The 21698-nt window shown below is 42.8% G+C and overlaps 2 protein-coding genes across 5 annotated transcripts in view; one reads left to right on the forward strand and one right to left on the reverse strand.

Annotated features, from left to right (window-relative positions):
* Positions 1-1051, reverse strand: part of b4galt5 (UDP-Gal:betaGlcNAc beta 1,4- galactosyltransferase, polypeptide 5) — a 59191-nt gene extending 58140 nt beyond the window's left edge. The window contains exon 1 of the mRNA XM_058052399.1: positions 68-1051. Coding sequence (XP_057908382.1) covers positions 68-173 — 106 coding nt within the window. The 5' untranslated portion in view covers positions 174-1051. The remainder of the gene's footprint in view (positions 1-67) is intronic.
* Positions 1052-2389: 1338 nt separating this feature from the next.
* slc9a8 (solute carrier family 9 member 8) overlaps positions 2390-21698 on the forward strand; it is a 38458-nt gene continuing 19149 nt past the window's right edge. Inside the window, exons 1-4 of one of the 4 annotated variants that reach the window (XM_058052395.1) lie at positions 2391-2735; positions 3925-4106; positions 9033-9113; positions 11661-11719. In XM_058052395.1, the coding sequence (XP_057908378.1) occupies positions 2485-2735; positions 3925-4106; positions 9033-9113; positions 11661-11719 (573 nt within the window). In that variant the 5' untranslated portion in view covers positions 2391-2484. Of the gene's footprint in view, positions 2736-3924; positions 4107-9032; positions 9114-11660; positions 11720-21698 lie in introns of all 4 variants that reach the window. The other 3 variants (XM_058052396.1, XM_058052397.1, XM_058052398.1) reach the window with 3 other exon arrangements.

The following is a 21698-nucleotide window of genomic DNA, read 5'->3' on the forward strand; positions in this document are numbered from 1 at the left end:
CATGACCTAACCAAAGCAAATCTCATCCCACAATATACAGCCAACAACAATATTTCATTTCACCTACCTATTCCAGGAGCGGAGTAGATGAAATACAGTGCCGATGTTGAGAGCGAGAACAGGAATAAAAGCCCAAGGTATGACCTTCTCCGGAAACGCAAATGTGTCGGCATTATACAGGCAGCAAAGAAGCACACGGCGGCACGTTTGTGTTATTTAGCTATGCACACAACACACAGCGGCTCCAATGTGTCCAGGTGCAATGGAGGCTTTTAATGATCCGAGCTGTTGGAGGGGTGTCGCTCGCTGCGGCAGCGTCGAGGCACCAGGCGGCGAAGAGCTCCCGTCGATTTCCTCTGCAGGTTGGCAACAAGGAGAGGACCTCCGGCAAATCAGTCGAGTCATACAAATCCCATTCCAGGCGGCTGATTTAGGCTGTACGGTTCAGGCTTTGTGGCTGGAACGCGAAGAAACCCGGGCAGTTCTTTTTTCAGCGAGGCACCATCATTTGTCTGACACGCTTTATGTCGCTAATGGTGCTCGGCCGCCGTTGTGCTCTCCCTCCCCTCTCTGGCTGACTGCTTGCTGGCTGGCTTCCCTTCCTGCCTGTGATGACCGCAGAAAAATGAGCAGGAGCGGTACATTAAAGTGGGCGTAGACGCCGACTCACCAGGCAACACCGCAACGTTCAACCTTCAGCATTCATTTTATGAAGGACCCCTCCTTTGTAAAGCGTGTACCCATCACCCGGCTCACTGCATATATACTTATATACACCTCTGATATTGTAGCGACGTTTGAGAGATCTATTACGTTAACGTAGTATCAAAACTTTGCTGGAAACATCCATCCGTTTTCTATACCGCTTATCCTCGCGAGGGTCGAGGGCATGCTGGAGCCTATCCCAGCTTTCTTCGGGAGAGGTGGGGTCTACCCTGGACTGGTGGCCAGCCAATCACAGGGCACATATAGACAAACAATCATTCACAGTCATAGCTTTGGACAATTATTGGAATCGAGCTCTAGCTGTGTGGCCTGTGTGCTAACCACTCGTCCACCGCGCAGCCTTGCTGTAAACAGTTGGACAAATTTGTATACTTGTCTTCTGCCCCCTGGAGGTTAGCTTTTGCACTACAACATCACATGGCACAATGTAAAATGAGATTAGTGGTGAGATTTTATTTTTCATATATACTAATATTTTTAGAAGATAATGTACTCTGCTGAAGCAATGTATAATTCCTTCCTTGAGCTCACATTTAAATAATAAGGACAAAAGAAGTGCGTGCAGCAGTGACACAGACCAAACAAATAAATCTGCAAGGAAATAAGTGATCAGGAAGAAATGGGCCTACAGGTGGGGTACTGTACTGCCTGTCAACACAGAAAAATAAAAGATAAGGTAAACTAATGTCTGAAATATAACATTATACATACAAAAAATGAAATTTAATTTAACTTTTGTACATGTTAAAAAACTATTTATGCCCATTATTTTTTAGGTCCGGTCTTACAGGATTAAGGTGTGCCGACTGGAGGCGACAGTGGTGGGGTGGAGTGTAGCATGCGACATATTCGGTGCCGATCAAGCGCTAACACGGGGGTTTCCAATATGTTACTTGTGTAATATGTTCCAATTATAGAAACCACCGCGCCGTTTCTCTCCACTTGGTGGCAGGTTCCTTTAATGGCTCCCTATGCCGCTGCATTGGGCTACGCCACTAATTTCTAAAAACACGGCCTGACAGCTGAGTCCTTTCCAATGGCTTATGGGAAATTGAGTACATCTGTGGAAAACGTGGTTCCATGACGATATTTATAGGAATACCGACTTGATATTAGCCCTCATACACAACCAAAAGTCCCCCAAAATATAATTAAAAGTGCCAAAACGCACCAAACTGCATTGTTTGTGTTGGTATTAGCGTGCGTTTAAATAAAATACTACAACTCCCAGCAAAAAGCGTAACCAGGAAGTGGTGCTGGCACGTCCAAACGTACGCTGTGGTTTCGTCGACATGGAATTAGTAGTGTATATTGACGAGAAATGGTTGCCTTCTTTTTTGTGAACATATTTATGATAATGACACGTACCGCGCCTTTCCTCTCCACTTGGTGGCAGGTTCCTTAAATGGCTCCCTATGCCGCTGCATTGGGCTACACCACTAATTTCTAAAAACACGGCCTGGCAGCTGAGTCCTTTCCAATGGCTTATGGGAAATTGAGTACATCTGTAAAAAACGTGGTTCCATGACGATATTTATAGGAATACCGACTTGATATTAGCCCTTATACACAACAAAAAGTCCCCCAAAATATAGTGCCAAAACGGCACCAAACTGCATTGTTTGAGTTGGTATTAGCATGCGTTTACATAAAAAACTACAACTCCCAGCAAAAGCGTAACCAGGAAGTGGTGCTGGCACGTCCAAACGTACGCTGTGGTTTCGTCGACATGGAATTAGTAGTGTATATTGACGAGAAATGGTTGCGTTCTTGTTTGTGAACACATTTATGATAATGACACGTACGATTTGGCACGTATTGTTGTTATGCATTTTGATGTATATGTACTCGTGTGTATCAGAGCGTACTGAGAGGGAAAATAATATGTACGTGAACGAGAGAGATGGAGGTGGGGTAGCTCAACACAAGGGTTCTAGTAACACTGAAAACCATATTACACTCATCAAACATGATTTACCAGACCTGCACGAGGATGGACCACTTGCCAGGTTTGAGCTTGTTGTTTGCGTGTTTTTGGATTCAGTGCTTTGTGGAGAATGCTTGCTAGTATTTTATACTGTGTGCTAATGTCAGGTTAAGCAATTAATCAAAATGTAAACATTAATTGTAAAAATCAGGTCAATAATTAATGTTTACATGTGTAAAATGAGGTATGTGCTTTATTCTGAAACTTTCACTGTAATTTGATCATTCACTTCTCTAACCTAAACATTAAAGAAGTTAGAGCAGATTTTGTACTGGGAAGTAGTACCTTTGGACCACATTGCTTTTATAATTGAGACTAGACAAAAGCTGTGATCGACCCACGGACAACTGTACTGCAAAATATATCACTAAAGCTGTGAAAATCTGTTTTAAAAGTAAACAGAGCAGCTATTTACATGTTTCTGATCATCAACAAGTCCACGGAAGAAAGTCATGTGTCATATTTTGTAATGCATATGTCTCACACTAGTACACCTATGCATTCCTTTTCACCCTTTCACACTAACCACAATGCAAATGTCAGATGTAGTGTTTCCAGGAAGTGCCCAATTACATTTTAGTGACATTTCGTCTGCAGATAGTCAAGTAAATCCATATACCTTTTATCTTATTCTGTATCGCTGGTTTATGAATTTGAAAGGATTTAAGTTGTTAATTTGCCAAGCGCTTATTGACGTGATGTGGTCCAACACTATATAAATCTGATATGAAATTGAATTGATAACAAATTGATAACAAAGTAATCTACGTAAGAGACATGTTTCTGAATGAAAATGCACCCGATATGCTATGGGGGGGAAATGCATTTTGAAGGAAGTCCCCACGGACTCTCCTACAGAGCACGCCCGCTCACTGTCAGATGTTTTCATTGCTGAAGTATGGTTTTGTAACATTGCTACATTTTAAGGCTGGACAACCTTGCCTCAAATTCCATTGTTGATAAACTGCCACACAACAAGAAGTGTGTAGTAATAGGCTACAATTAATTACATTTATGATATTGACTATTATGTATCATCATAGGGCTAATGCACAGTAACAAAGGTGATTTGGTAACAGCTGGTTTTACATGCTTTTGGATGTGAACATAGTACTTTCAATTTTAACCATTTTTCATTTTATTTGTACCATTTATGGTGTAGCTTCCCTTTCTTATACATATTGTATACTGTCCTGATTTTCTTCTTGTAGCAAGACGAATGACTCGGAGAACCACTCAAATGATTCCATCCACCTCACAACATCAGCAATAAGGCCAACTCCCCCAGAACACCCAAATCCGAAGGCCATTCTTCCGGTGCAAACGGGGGTCAAGGCCCAAGAAGAAGAGCAGTCCAGTGGTTTGACCATATTTTTTAGCCTGCTGGTTATTGGTAGGTTGGGTCTTTTTCTTTTATTAAAGTTTAGCTTAATCTACAAGGCTATATATAATCATGATCGACAAAGTAATACATTGAATCAAATTAGTAAATGAAGATGACTATTAAACAAATGCATTTCAGACTACATGTGAATATTATTCATATGTGGCTTTGAAGTTCTTCTTCAGTCGTTGAAAGTGTCCTTCGTGCATGGTAGTTCACTACTGCGTTCTTGACAAATACCATAGTCTAGCAAAAGACGCAATTAGTTAATGGACCAAATGTAAGCAGAAGCCTCTGGATGATGTCAAGATTGCATAGTAATATTTATTTGATACAGTCTGCAAATGTGAGGAAATAGGATTTGAGCAAGATGTTTTCAGAACCTCATATGATAGTTAGGGTTGGGCATGAAGTCTCAAGCATCAATGGGCGTAGAGAACTTTAGAACTTCACCAGCCTGATGAAGTTGAAAAGACAGTGTTGATCGCAGAGGGCGCTTAATCAACTCAAGTCCAGAAGTTTTTCTGGAGTTTTATTTCACACCTCCAACTATTTACAGGCGTACATGTTAGGTTGATTACCTTTGAAAAGAGGAATAGCATCAAATTACTACTCAAGACGAAACATTATTGAAACTTGAAGAATAATAGTTGTTACTAATTGTAATAGATGTTAATCTAAAAAAATAAATTATATATAGATCTGTCTGTCTAGAGTCCCTTCCAAAAGTATTGGAACAGTGAGGCCAATTTTTGCTGTGGACTGGAAACGTTTGAGTTTGACTCCAAAAGATGAACATGAGAAAAGAGATCAACATCCCAGCTTTCATTTCCAGGTATTTACATCTGGATGTGATAAACAACTTACAAGATAGCATTATTTAACACCACATTTTAAGTGAGCAAAAGTATTAGAACAGGCAGACTTAAAAGAAATGAAAGTGAATAAGACTTAATATTTTGTTTCAAATCCTTTGTTTGCAATAACTGCATCATGCCTGTGACCTACTGACATCACCATTCGTCTCTGTGACGCTTTTCAAGGCCTTCACTGCAGCATCTTGGTTGTTGTTTGTTTTTGGGGGTTACTCCCTCTTGAGCTGGTAAAATGCCTGCTCTAGGGTTTAAGTATGGACAGTGACTTGGCCCGTCTAAAACCTTCCACTTCTTGCCCTGATGAACTCCTTTGTTGTTGTTATTTTTTTCAGTGTTTTGTGGTCATTATCTTGCTGCATGATGAAGTGAATCGGTTTGGATGCATCCTGCTTGAAATTTGCAGACAAAATGTTTCTGTAGATTTCTGAGTTCCTTTTGCTGCTGCCATTATGGGTTCCATCATCCATGACGATTAATGAGCTCGTCCCAGAAGAAGCCATGCAAGCCCAAACCATAACATTATCCACCATGTTTCACAGATGAGCTTGAATGTTTGGGATCATGAGCAGATCCTTTCTTTCTTTGGTCAAGGTTAATCTTTGTCTCATCAGTCCCAGAATTTTTTAGGCTTGTCTCTGTACTTTTTGGCAAAATCCAGTCTGGCCTTCCTATTCTTTTTGCTAATGAGTAGTTTGCATCTTTTGGTGTAGCCTCTGTACTTTTGTTCATGAAGTCTTCGGCGTATCTTCACTCCTGCCTTCTGGGCGTTGATGCTGATTTCACAAAAACGATTGTTTTAGGGCCTTTCCTTTAGAGCGCTGACGATGTTCCTGTGGTCAACTGGTGTTGTTTTCCTTGGTCTAGCCATCTGACGTCTGCTACTTAGTACACCAGTGGTTTATTTCTTCCTCAGGAAATTCCAAATGGTTGTACTGGCGATGGCCAATGTTTGACGATCTGATTGATCTTCCATCTTCTCTTAGCTTTACAACTGCTTCTTTTTCACCCATAGACAACTCTCTTCTTTTCATGTTTGTTACACCTCGGATGTCTGCAAAGGCAAAACCCAAATCTGAAACTGAGCGTAGACAGACATTCAGTGCTATTTATAGTTGAAATAATCAATGTCAGGGCACACCCTGGCAATAAAACACACCTGTCAGTCACATGTTCCAATACTTTTGCTCACCAAAAATTAGTTGTTCCTTTCCAAATAATGCTATCTTCTAAGTTGTTTATCGCATCCAGATGTAAATACCTGAAAATGAAAGCTGAATTGTTGATTTCTTTTCTCATGTTCATCTTTTGGTGTCAAACCCAAACGTTTCCGGTCTACAGCAAAAATAACGGAATTGGCCTCACTGTTCCAATACTTTTGGAGGGGACTGTATCTGCCATTTAGTTATATTGCATTGGTAAATGTGGGTACCAATGTAGGTAAAAAAAAAAAAAAATAGAGCAACATTATAGACTTTGTCAAGCGTTGCGGCACATAACCTTATCGATTCTGCATCGATGCTGTGCCGCTGTGTTGCTCGACATTAACACCTGCTGGATGTTGCAGGTACGTATCACTGCCATGATAGACACATCAATTCCATTGACAATCTCTAATTGTGTAGGAGTGAATGCTGCTCCCTTGCAGGGCAGTGAGTGCATGTTCGATTCCAACCATTCAGAGTGTCGATTTTATATATTTAAAAAAATGGACGTTCTGAATGGGTGATGGGGTGGCCCAGTCTGAACCATAAAGTTCATAGCTCAAATTTTGGCTCAGTCTACGCCTACTTGCAGACAATCTAGAGACTAAATTTAATCTCAATACACAGCAATAATATTTCAATTATTTTTATGTTAATTCAACTTCAAAATAGCTTTGATAGCTTTCAGTTATATAGTAATTCAATCATGAAAATGCGTGTCATAAGATGGAAATCAAAATGAAAGTGGTTTGAATGTGATGTTGGCGCTTTTTTTTTTAAAATATAATTTGTAATTCAAGAAAATCTATATTTCCGTTTTCTTGGCTCAAACAAAATAAAACCAAAAGCAAATCAAAACTGTATATTGAATGGAAGTATTACATTCTTACGATTTTGAGTCCTAGTTTCCAGAAAAAATAACTGCAAACACCATCAAAGAACTGGCTGAAAAGTTTGACTAAAATTAATTAAAAAAGAGCGTCTGGCTGAATGTAATATATGCAACACAGTGATGTCATGCAAAGCAAAGTAGGGTGTACAACTAACATGATGGAACACCTCTATATTCACCTTGTATAAATAACAGAGGGCCTCATATTTGACATGCTATGTCGGACTTCAGTCAGGAACAGGGACGTTTTCAGAAGTAAGCGTCATTTGTGAAAGTCTGCTCCTGTGGAAATAATCTTTATAACATTTAACCTATATTCACATTGAATGGTTTTATATTCATAGTATGAACTAGATTGAAAATAGATCTGTGAGAAATTCATAACAAAGTCGATAAAAAGTTCATCCATTCCATCCATCCATCCATTCGCCGCTTATCCGGGTCCAGGTCGCTTATCCGGGTCCAGGCCGGAAACCTCACCAGGGAGGCGTCCGGGAGGCATAGCGGCTCTACTCTGAGCCCCTCTCGGATGGCTGAGCTCCTCACCCTAACTCATTTCAGCCGCCTGTATCCTCGATCTCATTCTTTTGGTCATGACCATGACCATAGGTGAGGGTGGGAACGTAAAACGACGGGTAAATTGAGACCTTTGCCATCCGGCTCAGCTCTCTTTTCACCACGACGGTCTGGTACAGCGACTGCATTACTGCCGAGGCTGCGCCGATCCCTCTGTCGACCTCACGCTCCCACCTTCCCTCACTCGTGAACAAGACCCCAAGATACTTAAACTCCTCCACCTGGGGCAGGACCTCATTCCCAACCCGGAGGGAGCACTCCACCCTTTTCTGCCTGAGAACCATGGCCTCTAATTTGGAGGTACTGAGTCTCATCCAAGACGCTTCACACTCAGATGCAAACCGTCCCAGTAAACGCTGAAGGTCACAGCCCGAAGAGGCCATAAGAACCACATCATCTGCAAATAGCAGAGATGAGATTTTAAGGCCCCAGAACCAGACTCCCTCAACACCTTGGCTGCACCTAGAAGTTCTGTCCATGAAAATTGTGAACAGAATCGGTGACAAAGGGCAGCCTTGGCGGAGGCCAACGTTCACCGGAAACAGGCTTGACTTACTACTGGCAATGTGAACCAGACTCCTGCCCCGTTTGTACAAGGAACAGATAGCACGTAGAAGCGCGCCACCAATCCCGTACTCCCGGAGCACCCCCCCAAAGGACGCCACAAGGGACACGGTCAAATGCCTTTTTCAGGTCCACAAAGCACATGTAGACTGGTTGGGCAAACTCCCATGCACCCTCAAGCACCCTCGTGAGGGTGTCGAGCTGGTCCAGTGTTCCACGACCAGGACGAATACCACATTGGACCTCATGAAACAAAGGTTCGACCAACGGTCGGACCCTTCTCTCCAGCAATAGACTTTCCCAGGGAGGCTGAGGAGTGTGATTGCCCTATAGTTGGAACACACCCTCCTGTCACCCTTCTTGAAAAGGGGAACCACCACCCCGGTCTGCCAATCCAAAGGTACTGTTCCCGACTTCCACGTTGAAGAGACGTGCCAGCCAAGACAGTCCCTCAACATGCAGAGCCTGATAAAAAGTTCATATAATTAGAAAATCTAGAAGCTCAGACATTTAATCCAAAACACTCCAGTCACCACCCTCTTTTAAACCATGCAAACATTTATGACCCTGCCTCTTAAAAGTATCAGATCATTAGGAACCAGAATCAAAACCGGAATTGTTCAAATTATACAATGCCTAAGCCTATTTTGTAGTACAATAATATGTATTATAATGTGTATTACAGTATGTGTTATAAAATGTATACATAATATACATGTCTGAAACATGTGTTACAATAATAGTACAGGATATCTATTTTTGGCAGATGGGGGTTTGTCACATGGTGATCCAGGTGTATTCACTGGATGCCCTTGGTTGCCCTTAGGTATCTGCATTATATTGGTTCACCTGCTTATCAAGTTCAAGCTGCATTTTCTTCCTGAGAGCGTTGCTGTTGTGTCCCTTGGTGAGTAACATTGCTATTTTAGATGGTATCCGCAAGTAAATGGCGTTCAAACCAAATGTAAGAAAGTTTTCATCATGTTTCTTTCTTGTGTACATTTCATTTATATACAGTTTTCGCTAAGTAGCTGCACGTCACCTGAATACACTACAACTTTCTGGGTTTAGATCGCATTCCAGCTCATTGGTCAGCTGTGAGGAAGAACCCTTCTAGTGGGATGAGCGAGTACACCACTACCTGTATCTGTATCTGTTCACCCATGTAAATGAGCTGTACCCGTATACATACTTGGAGAGGGCGGGTTATAAACCGGAAATGGGTGTGGTTTAACCAGCAATGAGCGGAGCGTAAAGCTGGGCTTATAGCTGTTCCCGACTTCCACACAATGTTGAGGAGAGGTGTCAGCCAAGACGGTCCCTCAACATCCAGAGTCCTGTGCAATTCTGGCCAAAAGTCGTCCACCCCAGAGCTTTCCTACTGAGGAGCAGATACCTCAGCCACAGTGATGGAACTGTCTGCGTATGTGTCCTCTGATTCTGCTTCCTCTATGGAAGGTATGTCAGTGGGATTTAGCTTCCCTCTGACTTCAGCCGGAAGTTATTCTGATTGTCTCCCCTCCCTGACATCAACCCTACGAGACCTGTAGTTCTCACTCTAACACAATTATACCACTATCAGATCGGATAAATATTGGCCCGATATCAGCATAAAAATGTGATATCAATTGACAGCAGTATCAGATTTTTTCCCGCTAATGAAAACCAAGCTGTATAAAAGGAAATTTTAATGTTCACATGGCCAGGGTGACACCATGATGAGCCCACCTCATTTGTGGTGTCCCTGGGCGCTCTGACTGTACTGAAGTCATCTCTCTCCTCACGTGAGCCTCTGGGACGCTAGCAGTTAGATATTCAGTAAAGCACAAATTTGAATGTCTTGCCAGCTCGTAGATTTTCCTCGATAGTGAGCAAGATATGACCAAAAGTATTTGCTCCCCCATCCAAAGAATCAGAATCAGGTATCCTAATGACCTGACCTGGCCACAGGTGTATAAAACCAAGCAATAGTCAAAGATTCCGATAAACACACTCCTCAACCTTGTGGACAGTCTTCCATGAAGAGTTGAAGCCGTAATAGCTGCAAAAGGTGGACCGGCATCATATTGAACCCTATGGATGGGATGGCACTTAAGTTCATATGTGGGTCACGGCAAGTGAGCAAATACTTTTGGTTATATAGTGCATTTCCCATGATAATAGAGGGTCCTCGAGGCTTGAATCTCCACTTCCTTGTTAACCACTTGACTTTAATTTATCGATATCAATGGATAGACAGGGAATCACAATGATGCTCATGGCACATAAAATTGTGCTTGAACAAACAGAGCTGTTTGAAAGGCAGCCACTCTTGGCAGCGGTATTAATTCCACTATATGGATGTATGCTGTATACACACACACACACACACATAGATACATGGATAGTATGTTTTAGATAGTATGTTATTTTCCAAGAAAAATTCACATTTCCAGCAGCTCTGCACAAATGGACGTCCGTATTTGCATGCGAAAGATGACCTCATCAAACCACCTCTCCAGCATGTATGCAAACGATAGTTGTCACCAGTAGCAGGACAGTATGGCCATATCGGTTTTGTGGGGGGGAAAAAACATCCCTAGTTTTCAAATGGCAAAAATGCTAACGTGCTAATAGTTAGCATGCTATAACCGAACCTGAAAACAGTGTCTGTGTATGTTTTTTCTTTGAAAAAACAGACAAGCTAATATGCTAACACCTAGCATGCTAGTGCTGTGAAAGAGCTAATTGTTAGCATGCTAGCTTGCTTGGCCAGGTCGAACACGAAACCTATTAGTTTGAGCTCTGCTGCCACCTAGCGATAGGCTTGTGTGTCATTCAAGCATGCATGCAGCCGATGCAATACAGTTTTGCGGAAGTGTTCAAAGGATCAAAGTATCGAAGTAGTCTATCAAATTTATACATCACCACACAAGCAGTGCATCTTAACTATTTACAATTTTACAGCGTCTGAAATAAGTTGAACATTTATTCTGCATTCATATAGGAACTTGATCTATATGGAAATCTTAGAAACGCTTCCTGAATATCTTCTTCATTCACATGTTGGTTCTCAACAGGCATTACTGCCCTCTGCTGTATACACTCGGAATTACTGGTTGTAGTTGTAACAAGGACGGATGTATTGTCATTTTAAAAAAATGATATTAAGAACATAATTGGACTTGCGCAGTGTATTCACAACACAGCAAGACGCAGGCCGTGTTGTACTCTAACCGGAGAATGCATGCAAACCGAGGCAACATTTTTACATTAAACAAAAAACCTAGTAAACACGGGGGACACGAACCAAGGTTCCATGGTATACGGGAACTACACATTAGTTCTAATAATCTATTGGTTTTAACCAGTTTTAATTCCACATGTTTGCTTCATACAGTCCCAAGATTGAAAAAGTGGTGCTATATTTTTCTTTCTTTTCTTTTTGTCTTGTGCATCCTTTTTGTTCTTTTAGGAATTCTAATGGGAGGATGCATTAAGGTCATTGAGTTCCAGGAATTGGCCAATTGGAAGGTAAAATTCTACTCATGTTCGTGTTTTCAACATTACTGGTCACAAGTGTTATTGGTAATTATTGGTGTTTTGATTTGTCTCTTCTGTAGTCAGGTAAGTATGTATTTTTTAATATTAATTTTGCTTATTGAAAACATCACATATTGGGTTTATACTAGGGTTGGGGTATATGGACCTTTTTTGGATGTATACGATGATATAATACAATATAAAATTTAAAATCAGTGGAGTTATGTATAAAGAGCTCTGAACCTTAAACCATATAAAGAAATACACTATTACAAAGAACATGTATTTATTTGGAGCAAACATGCAAACTTTTCTAATGGGATGTCAGCCTCTGCACACATTGCTACTACATCTAAAAACTGTAATGCTCAGGAAGATGTAGTCACCCATGCAGTTCCAACTGCATACAGTGGGTTGCTAAAGTATTCATACCCATGAGCAACACTCGATTTCTTGGCACAGAACAAAGGAAAGGTGCGTTTTCTCTTTTATTCATGAAAGGAAATAGCACAAACATGTATCATTGATTTTGTTCTGAAGCGTCTGAACTATAGATAACACAAGTCTGTATTTCATTGTTGCAAAAATATTCACCATGAGGCATCAAGTCATAGTCAGCACTTGGTTGCAGCTGGAAGCGTCACTTTCTTCTTCTTGAGCCATTCTTGTGTCACTTGAGCTGTATGTTTTGGGTCATTATCCTGCTGAAAGATAAACCTCCTTTGAAGGTTCAGGCTTTTTGCAGACATGAAGAGGTTCTTCTCAAGGATGTTGATGTGTATGGTACTATCCATAGTCCCTTGTACATGGACAAGCTCACCAGGACCAGAGGAAGAGAAACAGCCCCGTAGCGTTCTGTTCCTGCCTCCATGTTTCAAGGTAGGGATGGTATGAGCCGCATCATCAGCTGTGTTGGCTTTGCACCAAACATACTTCCTGGTCTATGTTTGCCATAAAAAGTTGCATTTTTGTTTGATCTGACCAGATCACTATTCCCCACATTACTTCAAACAAGCCTTGAGATGTTGTTTCTTCAGGTATGGCTTTTTCTTTACAAAACGCCTATGGAGACCTTCCTTGCGTAAAGTGCGGGATATATCGACTTGTGTACATTAGTCCCAGCAACCTGGAGAGACTGCTTCAGGCCTTCAAGAGTTAGAGAGGTTTTTTCTTGCTTTCCTCAGCAGTTTCTCTTGCCTTTTGCCGTGATCTTGGAGGGATGCCCTGTTCAGCGGAGGTTGTCAGTGGCACCACTTGTCCACATCTGAACAAGTGAAGCAACAGTACTTTTTGGCAAATTGACGGCACCCAAAATGGCTGCATAGCTTTGCCCATGTCTATGCTTGTCTCGAACTTTCTTTGTGTTGTCTTCTGACAGCTCCTTTGACTTTATGACTGTTGACCGCTGACAATATGGACAGGTGACTATTGGGCACAATTTATAGGGAGTAATGAAGCCTATAAGAGGTGTGTAAATGCAGGCTTGTGACACTATGATGCAAAATTTTTTGGTGTCCAGTCATTTTCCACTAACAATGACAACTTCAGTTCAAGGGTATGAATACTTTTGCAACAATGAAATACAGACTTATGCAATCTCTCTGTAGTAAAGAGTACTTGTGAACAAAAACTGTGATTAATTCCTTTCATGTAAACAGGAGAAACACCTTTCCTTTTGTTCTGTGCCGAAGAATTGAGTGTTGCTCATGGGTATGAATACTTTTGCAACCCACTGCATGTAAGACATTTTGCATGACACTCCTGTTTTGTTTTAGGCAGGTATGGGGCAAACTGTGCTCTTATTTTGATGGACTGTCACGGTAATGTGACCAGTGTGTGGAGATTGTCTATTACGGCTAAGATGAGCTATTTATTTACGGCCCCTCTGTGAATCACAACCTTATCGTGGTGGGAGGGGTTTGAGTGCCCGAGTGATCCGAGCAGCTATGTTGTGTGGGGTTACATGCCCCTGGTAGGGTCTCCCAAGGCAAACAGGTCCGGGGTACGGGACAGACCAAGAGTGATTCAGAAGACCCTTATGATGACAACAAAGATGAGGAGTCGCACCTTGCCCGGATGTGGGTTACCGGGGCCTCACCCTGGAGCCAGGCCCGGGGGAGGAGCCAGCAGGCGAGCGCCTGGTGGTCAGGCTTTTACCCGTGGGGCCCGGCTGGGCCCAGCCCGAAGAATCCACACGGGATCTCCCCCTCGTAGACCAACCACCTACGGGGGCAAGCATAAGGGTCCGGTACATTGTGTGTTGGGTGGCGGGCAAGGGCGGGTGCCTGGGCGACCCGGTATTCGGCGGCCAAATCTGGTTTTTGGGACATGGAATTTCACTTCTCTGGTGGGGAAAGAGCCTGAACTAGATATAGTCGGACTCACCTCGACCCACAGTTGAGGAACCAAACTCCTCGAGAGGGGCTGGACCTTGTTCTACTCTGGAGTTGCTTCGGGGGAGAGGCGGCGAGCCGGTGTGGGCTTATTAACAGCCCCCCGGCTTGGTGCCTCTGTGTTGGAGTCATCTCCCGTGAACGAGAGGGTCATTTCCCTACGCCTGCGGGCTGGGAGAGGGTCCTGACTGTCGTTTGTGCGTATGCACCAAACGGCAGCTCAGAGTCCCCAGCCTTCTTGTCCATCGGGCAAGCTGGGGTGCTGGAGAGCACCCCAGCTGGTGACTCTGTCGTTCTACTGGGAGACTTCAACGCCCATGTGGGCAATGACAGTGTGACCTGCAGGGGCGTGATTGGGAGGAACGGCCTCCCTGATCTAAACCCGTGTGGTGTGATGTTACTGCACTTCTGTGCGAACCACAGTTTGGCCATAACTAAAACCATGTTCGAACATAGGGATGTCCATAAGTGCACTTGGCACCAGGACACCCTAGGCTGCAGGTCTATGATCGACTTTGTAGTCGTATCTTCAGACCTGCGTCCGCTTGTTCTGGACACACGGGTAAAGAGAGGGGCTGAGCTGTCAACGGTGGAGGATGCTGGACAGACCTGGGAGACCCAAACGAGTAGTTAGGGTGTGAGGGTGTGCTGGGAAAGTCTGGCAGTCTCCCGTTCGTCGAGTCTTCAACTCTCACCTCCGGCAGAGCTTCACTTGCATCCCCGGGGAGGATCAGAATATTGAGTGCGAATGGGCCATATTCTGTGCCTCCATTGCTTAGGCAATGACTGGACCTGTGGCCTCAAGGCAGTCGGTGCCAGTCGTGGTGGCAGGCCCCAAACCCGATGGTGGACACCAGAGGTCAAGCTGAAGGAGTCCTATCAAGCATGGATGGCTTGTGGGACTTCTGAAGCAGCTGACAGGTGCCGTCAGGCCAAACGGCATGCGGCTCCGGCGGTTGTCGAGGCAAAAACTCGACTCGGTGTGCGAGGAATTTGGTGAGGCCATGGAGCACGACTTTTGGTCGGCCTCGAAGAGGTTTTGGCAAACCATCCGGCACCTCAGAAAAGGGAAGCAGTGCCCAGTCCACACTGTTTACAGTGGGGATGGGAGCCTGCTGACCTTGACTGGGGATGTTGTCGGACGGTGGAAGGAATACTATGCCCTTCTCACCTTCTCAATCCCACTGACATACCTTCCATAGAGGAAGCAGAGTCTGAGGACACATACATGGACAGTGCCATCACCGTGGCTGAGGTATCTGGGGTGGTCAAAACGCTCCTCAGTGGCAAAGCACCGGGGGTGGACGAGTTCCGCCCAGAATTCCTCAAGGCTCTGGATGTTGCGGGACTGTCTTGGCTGGCACATCTCTTTAACATTGCATGGAAGTCAGGAACAGTACCTTTGGATTGGCAGACTGGGGTGGTGGTCCTCCTCCTTAAGATGGGTGACCATAGGGTGTGTTCCAATTATTGTTGGATCACACTCCTCAGCCACCCTGGGAAAGTCTATTCCAGGGTGCTGAAGAGAAAGGTACGACCGGTGGTTGAACCTCTGCTACAAGAGGTCCAATGTGGTTTTCGTCCTGGTCGCGAAACACTGGACCAGCTCTGGCTGCCCTTTGTCACCGATTCTGTTCACAAATTTCATGGACAGAATTTCTAGGCGCAGCCAAGGTGTTGAGGGAGTCCGGTTCGGGGGCCTTAGAATCTCATCTCTGCTATTTGCAGATCATGCGGTGCTTATGGCCTCTTCGGGCTGCGACCTTCAGCGTTTACCGGGACGGTTTGCACCTGAGTGCGAAGTGGCAGTAATGTGGTCGCTGTACCGGACCGTCGTGGTGTAAAGAGGGCTGAGCCGGAAGGCAAAGCTCTCAATTTACCGGTGGATCTATTTTCCCACCCTTACTTATGGTCATGAGCTTTGGGTCATGACAGAAAGAATAAGGTCGAGGATACAGGCCGCTGAAATGAGTTTTCTCCGGTGGGTAGCTGGACTCACCCTAAGAGATGGTGAGAGAAGGTGAGGAGCTCAGCCATCCGGGAGGGGCTCAGAGTAGAGCCGCTTCTCCTTCACATCAAGAGTAGTCAGTTGAGGTGGCTTGGGCATCTAGTCCGGATGCCTCCGGGCATGCCCAGCCGGGAAAAGGCCCCGGGGCAGAGCGAGGACACGCTGGAGGGATTATGTCTCACAGCTGGCGTGGGAACACCTTGGTGCCCTTCTGGTGGAGCTGGAGGAGGTGGCCGGGGACCGGGAAGTCTGGGCTTCCCTACTGAGACTGCTTCCCCCACAAACCGGACCCGAATAAGCAGAGGAAAATGGATGGATGGCTAAGATGATGTTGTCACCAGGCACTGTAAAACGTTCCTTCCATTAAAACCGTAAAATACAACATGATGAAAATATTGAGCACAAGTCATGCGTGCACACACAACCACACAGGCTAACCCTGCTAGCTCCATTTATGCTGCGTAAAAGGAGATTCAGCCAGCATTTATTGCCAATTCAACCTGTTTTGGTTGGGAGGGCATTGCTCAGTGTTTATTTTGATTTTGGAACACGACTGAACGGTCTGCTGAGCAAATGCTTCCACGCACAAACTTTCCTTCTCACAATTTCAGCATTTCATTCATCTTATATATCTGCCGCGGCGCATAGTCATCAACTTGGCATGCTTATGTATATCCTTTTTACCAGCATAAGTCATTTTGTTATCATTGGAAGAATCTATACCGGTACATAAAAAATATCGCTCAACTTTAGTCTATACCATCCAACCAGGTCACGGGGGCAACAGTCTCAGTAGGGAAGCCTAGACTTGCCGGTCCCCGGCCACCTACTCCAGTTCCACCAGAAGGGCACCAAGGTGTTCCCACGCCAGCTGTGAGACATAATCCCTCCAGCGTTTCCTAGGTCTGCCCCGGACCGTCTGGGCATGTCCGGAATATCTCACCAAGGAGGTGTACGGGAGGCATCCAGACTAGAGACTAGACACCTCAACCTTTGTTGAGGTGGCTTAATTTGAAACAGCAGCAGCTGTACTCTGAACCCTCCTGGATGACTGAGCCCCTCACGCTATCTCTTGGGTTGAGTCCAGCCACCATCCAAACGATTTTGAACGGAATCGGTAACAAAGGGCAGCCTTGGCTGTACAAGGACCGAATGGCACCTAGTAACTCGCCACCAATCCAGTACTCTTGGAGTACCCCCCCACAGGACACTGCGACAGACACGGTCGAATGCCTTTTCCAAGTCCACAAGCACGTGTAGACCGACTGGGCAAACTCCCAATGTACCCTCCTGTACCAATACCACACTGCACCTCCTGTAGCCGAGGTTCAACTGTATAAAATCCACCCTGCCTGTCTTTTTTAATAATGTAATTTGCAAATTTGTAATAATGTAAATTTCCCCAAAATTAACAATACTCAATTCTTCCTTTGCTTTAGGTTTTGTTGTGTTCTTTGTTGTTTCTTTTTTGCTCACTCAGCCATGTCTTGCCTGCTATTTTTTTGTCATTAATCTTCAATCTATGCTCCTGTTAGCTGCTCATTCTGTTCTTTGCTGGCTGTCTCTCTTGAAATACCCCATTTCCCCCACTAACACCCAACCCACTGTTTTTTCTGGCACTTGCAGCCTTTAATTAACATTCCTTGTTCTCTGTAACTGAGGGAAGGGATGAATGAACAAGCGATGAGAGAGAAACACAGAAAGGGGGTTGGGGGGTCAGGTTGTGTCAATGTTTTATACACACAGGGGCCCATTGTTTTTTTTTTTTTCTTTTTTTTTGTTTTTTTTTTACCTTGGGGCCCCCTGGATTCTGTGGAGTCATTGACCCCAGTAACGTGAGACCTCAGAGCTCATTCACTCTTCAGAACCTGTGTTCTGAACCTGCCTTCTCACAGACGGATCGGATTATATCAGAAGAAACCTCCTTTTAATGTTGTTGTACTGCCTAGTACAGGGGTGGGCAAACTTTTGACTGGCGGGCCGCATTGATTTTAACAAAATTGACGGGGGGGCCAGACTCGATATTTTACACGTAACAGTCCAGCTGGAATTATTGTATCTGTAAAGGTGTCATGCAATCTGCTTTATGGGCACTTCATTCATCATTTATTTGATGTAAAGTGCGTTATAAATGTATCATAATAAATGTATTATTATTTATATTATTATTATTATTTATTATTATTAATTGTATTATTATTATTATATGCTTGTGTCCCTTTTTTCAGGAGCACTTTGTAAATAACAGACCACATCAAATAACAAAATTATTGTATCTGTAAAAGTGTCATGCAATCTGCTATATGTGCACTTTGAGATCATTTATTTGATGTAAAGTGTGTTATATATTTATAATAAGAAGAATAAATTTATTATTATTTTATATTATTATTATTTGTTATTATTATGATTATTATTATTATTATGTGCCTGTGTCCCTTTTTTCAGGAGCACTTAGTAAACAACAGACCGCATCAAATAACGAAATTATTGTATCTGTAAAAGTGTTATGCAATCTGCTATATGTGCACTTTGAGATCATTTATTTGATGTAAAGTGCATTATAAATGTATAATAATAAGAATAAATGTATTATTTAATATTATTATTATTATTATTATTATTATTATTATTATGTGCTTGTGTCCCTTTTTTCACTTTGTAAACAACAGACCGCATCAAATAACGAAATTGATAAAACAGCCAAACCATGAAAATGTCATCTCAAGCCATGATGCCAGCTTGTATGTTGACTTTAAATGAAATACTTTGGAAAGAACGGGTATTCAAACACTTGGCGGGCCGAATGTGGCCCCCAGGCCGTAGTTTGCCCACCCCTGGCCTAGTAGGTAAATTCATTATTTTGTGCCTATGGTATGCTACAAAGTCTCATAGGCTTTGCAAAGGGGTTCATTAACCCTAGAAGTTTGTGGACTACAGTGTTCCCTCATTCCCTGAAATCCGTTCAGGAGCCAACTCTGTTTGTGTGCAATTATTAGTTCTTTTTAAGACCGCAAAACCCCTCACCATACACTTTATACATTTTCTCAGACAGACATGACATGTCCTCACATTTTTCTCATGTTTAAACACTCAAAAAAGTTCAAACCTTTGTTTGAATTTTGACGATCAACCGGAGGAGACAAGAAATTATTGAAATTACTCAAGTGTTATAAATAAAAGTACAAATTTAATTTAATCAAGAACTAAAAGATCAAATAAGAACAAAGACATTTAAGACAGTAATATTAAAAACAAGAACCAAAGCAATAAGAGTATAAAAAATAAAACCAATTCAAACTAAAAGAAAGCACTAAAAGACACAGAGGACCATACGACTCATGCAGAGTTAAAAGTTTTAAGATTAGACTTAAAGCTTTCGATGATGGGGGCCTTTTTTACTTGAGTGGGGAGAGCGTTCCATAGCTTGGGGCCAACTACAGATAGGCTCCACTACAGATAGGATCCCTCCATGATGTGCTCCCTCTTTTTGCTTCTTGTTAAAAGCCGTGCTGCAGAGTTCTGGACTAACTAGAAGTGGGAGAGAGACTACCGGCTAATTCCGGAATAAAAGTGCATTACAGTAGTACAATACAAAAAATATTCTTTAATGGCGCTGTATAGCTGCGTATCTTCTACATTCCTTCAGCATCTCCAGAATTCCAACCTTTTGTTCAATGATTAGCATCCTCCTCCGCTTCATCAACATTTTGGGTTTTATCGGGAGGGAAAATTGCAAACAAACAAAGGCTGCAAATTAACGAGATACAGCAGTCAGCATGGTGGCACGAAGGAGATTAGAGCAGGATGCAGAAGACAATGGGTGGTGCAGACAGACCGAGATGGAAGAGAGAGCAAGACACACTCTTGGGGCCAGGCTTGGTCTTTAACAGCATTCATTCGCTGTCATAAATAAAGCACCAAAAGAAATTCGGCGAAATGTGAAGCAACCGCAATAGAATGAGGGAACACTGTATACAACTCATAATGCAAGGCCGTTATATCCCTAAAGAACAGAATGAACCGTGTAACCTAACCTGTGTAATCACAGCCAGTCGCAAACTATATCAAAATATTTTGTTTAACTCCTAGGAAATAAGTTTCACCAATAGAGCAAATCTGTAATGTAGTATCCGTCTTTTCCCCCAATTATGTTTCTTTCATGTTTTTTTTTTTTAGGGTGGGTTCATACTGCGTACTTTCTTTATGCTTCTAGCTACCCTGAAAGCAATCGTTCTCTCCCCCTGTAAGCATGTTTCCAAAGATGGCCCACTTTACTAATCTATCAAGCCTTCAGCATCTCTGCACAAGCCAGCATGGGTGTACAGACCCCTGAGGCAGCTGCATGCTTTGCCCATTCTTGTCAACTTCTCCGTCTAAATGTCTCTACATAGTCCATCATCATTCCAAATAAGAATTTTCTGAATTCTCTCTCACACACCTTCAGTTTGAAATAGATATGCCCAAGAGTCGTACCCAGATCTTCCCGATCTCCTGACTGTGTGGCCAGACCACCGTGTGGCCCTATCCTGGAAATTACGCAGGAAAGAAAAATAAATAAATAAAAAAAGATATATATATATATATATATCCTGTCCTGTTCTCTCCATTAAATACTGTGAACATGGCCATATTTCAGACATAGTTGCTCATGTTGATTAATCATGACAATTTCTGAGCTCTAGTTAAAACATAAAACATAAAGAATATGCTGCAGGCGGTTGAACATGACCACAGCCTACAGCCAAATCTTCGTCGCTGCAAACCCAAGCTGATCCCTGAATTAGGAGGGTTACTCCTGGGTGGCAGGTGGGATGACAAATCTGGGGTTAGATGCACTGGTGAGGTTCACTTTAGATTTCATCTCTCCCTTGTGATGTTCCTCAGTGGAGAGGACTCTGGCACAATAGACGAAGCAATTAAGTTTGAAGTTTAGTTAATGTTCTCTCCTCCCTGTGAGTTTCTAGTGAGTTTTCCAGTAGAGAGAGTTAATTTAATGTGTTACTATTGCCCCTTGTGTTTACAATAAAATACAAATAAAATGAAAAACAAAGTGTTTAAACTTTATATGTATGTCAAATATCCATCACTGCTACATAAAATTCAGGGTAAGGCCATGTGAACATGTCCCATTTACCGCCATTCATTTTGTCAATAGACAAATGAATGGAGAATCTTGAAAGTTGAATTCTGAGAAATACCCAATCTGCCCAAAGAGAAAACAAATATTGTAGAAAATGATGCTGTATAGAAGTTCATTGTACTCAACATTTCCAGGTCAACTTTTTGGCAATTAAATTCCGAAGTTTATGTGTGAGGTGGCACCCCTAAGTCTCAATGGATTTCCTCAAAACTTTGCAAAAGACATTTTTATGTTCATTAGAAAAAAATGAAATGCCAGCCAAATTGATATTATGAAATTAAAATTTCACATTTGATGCACCCTAATGTGTACATATCTGCACATGTATGTGTATATATATATATGTGTGTGTGTGTGTATGTATATATGTATGTATATATGTGTGTGTGTGTATATATATATATAAATGTGTATATATATAAATGT

The sequence above is a fragment of the Doryrhamphus excisus genome, chromosome 16 (genome assembly GCF_030265055.1).
Source record: "Doryrhamphus excisus isolate RoL2022-K1 chromosome 16, RoL_Dexc_1.0, whole genome shotgun sequence".
NCBI classification, from domain to species: Eukaryota; Metazoa; Chordata; class Actinopteri; order Syngnathiformes; family Syngnathidae; genus Doryrhamphus; species Doryrhamphus excisus.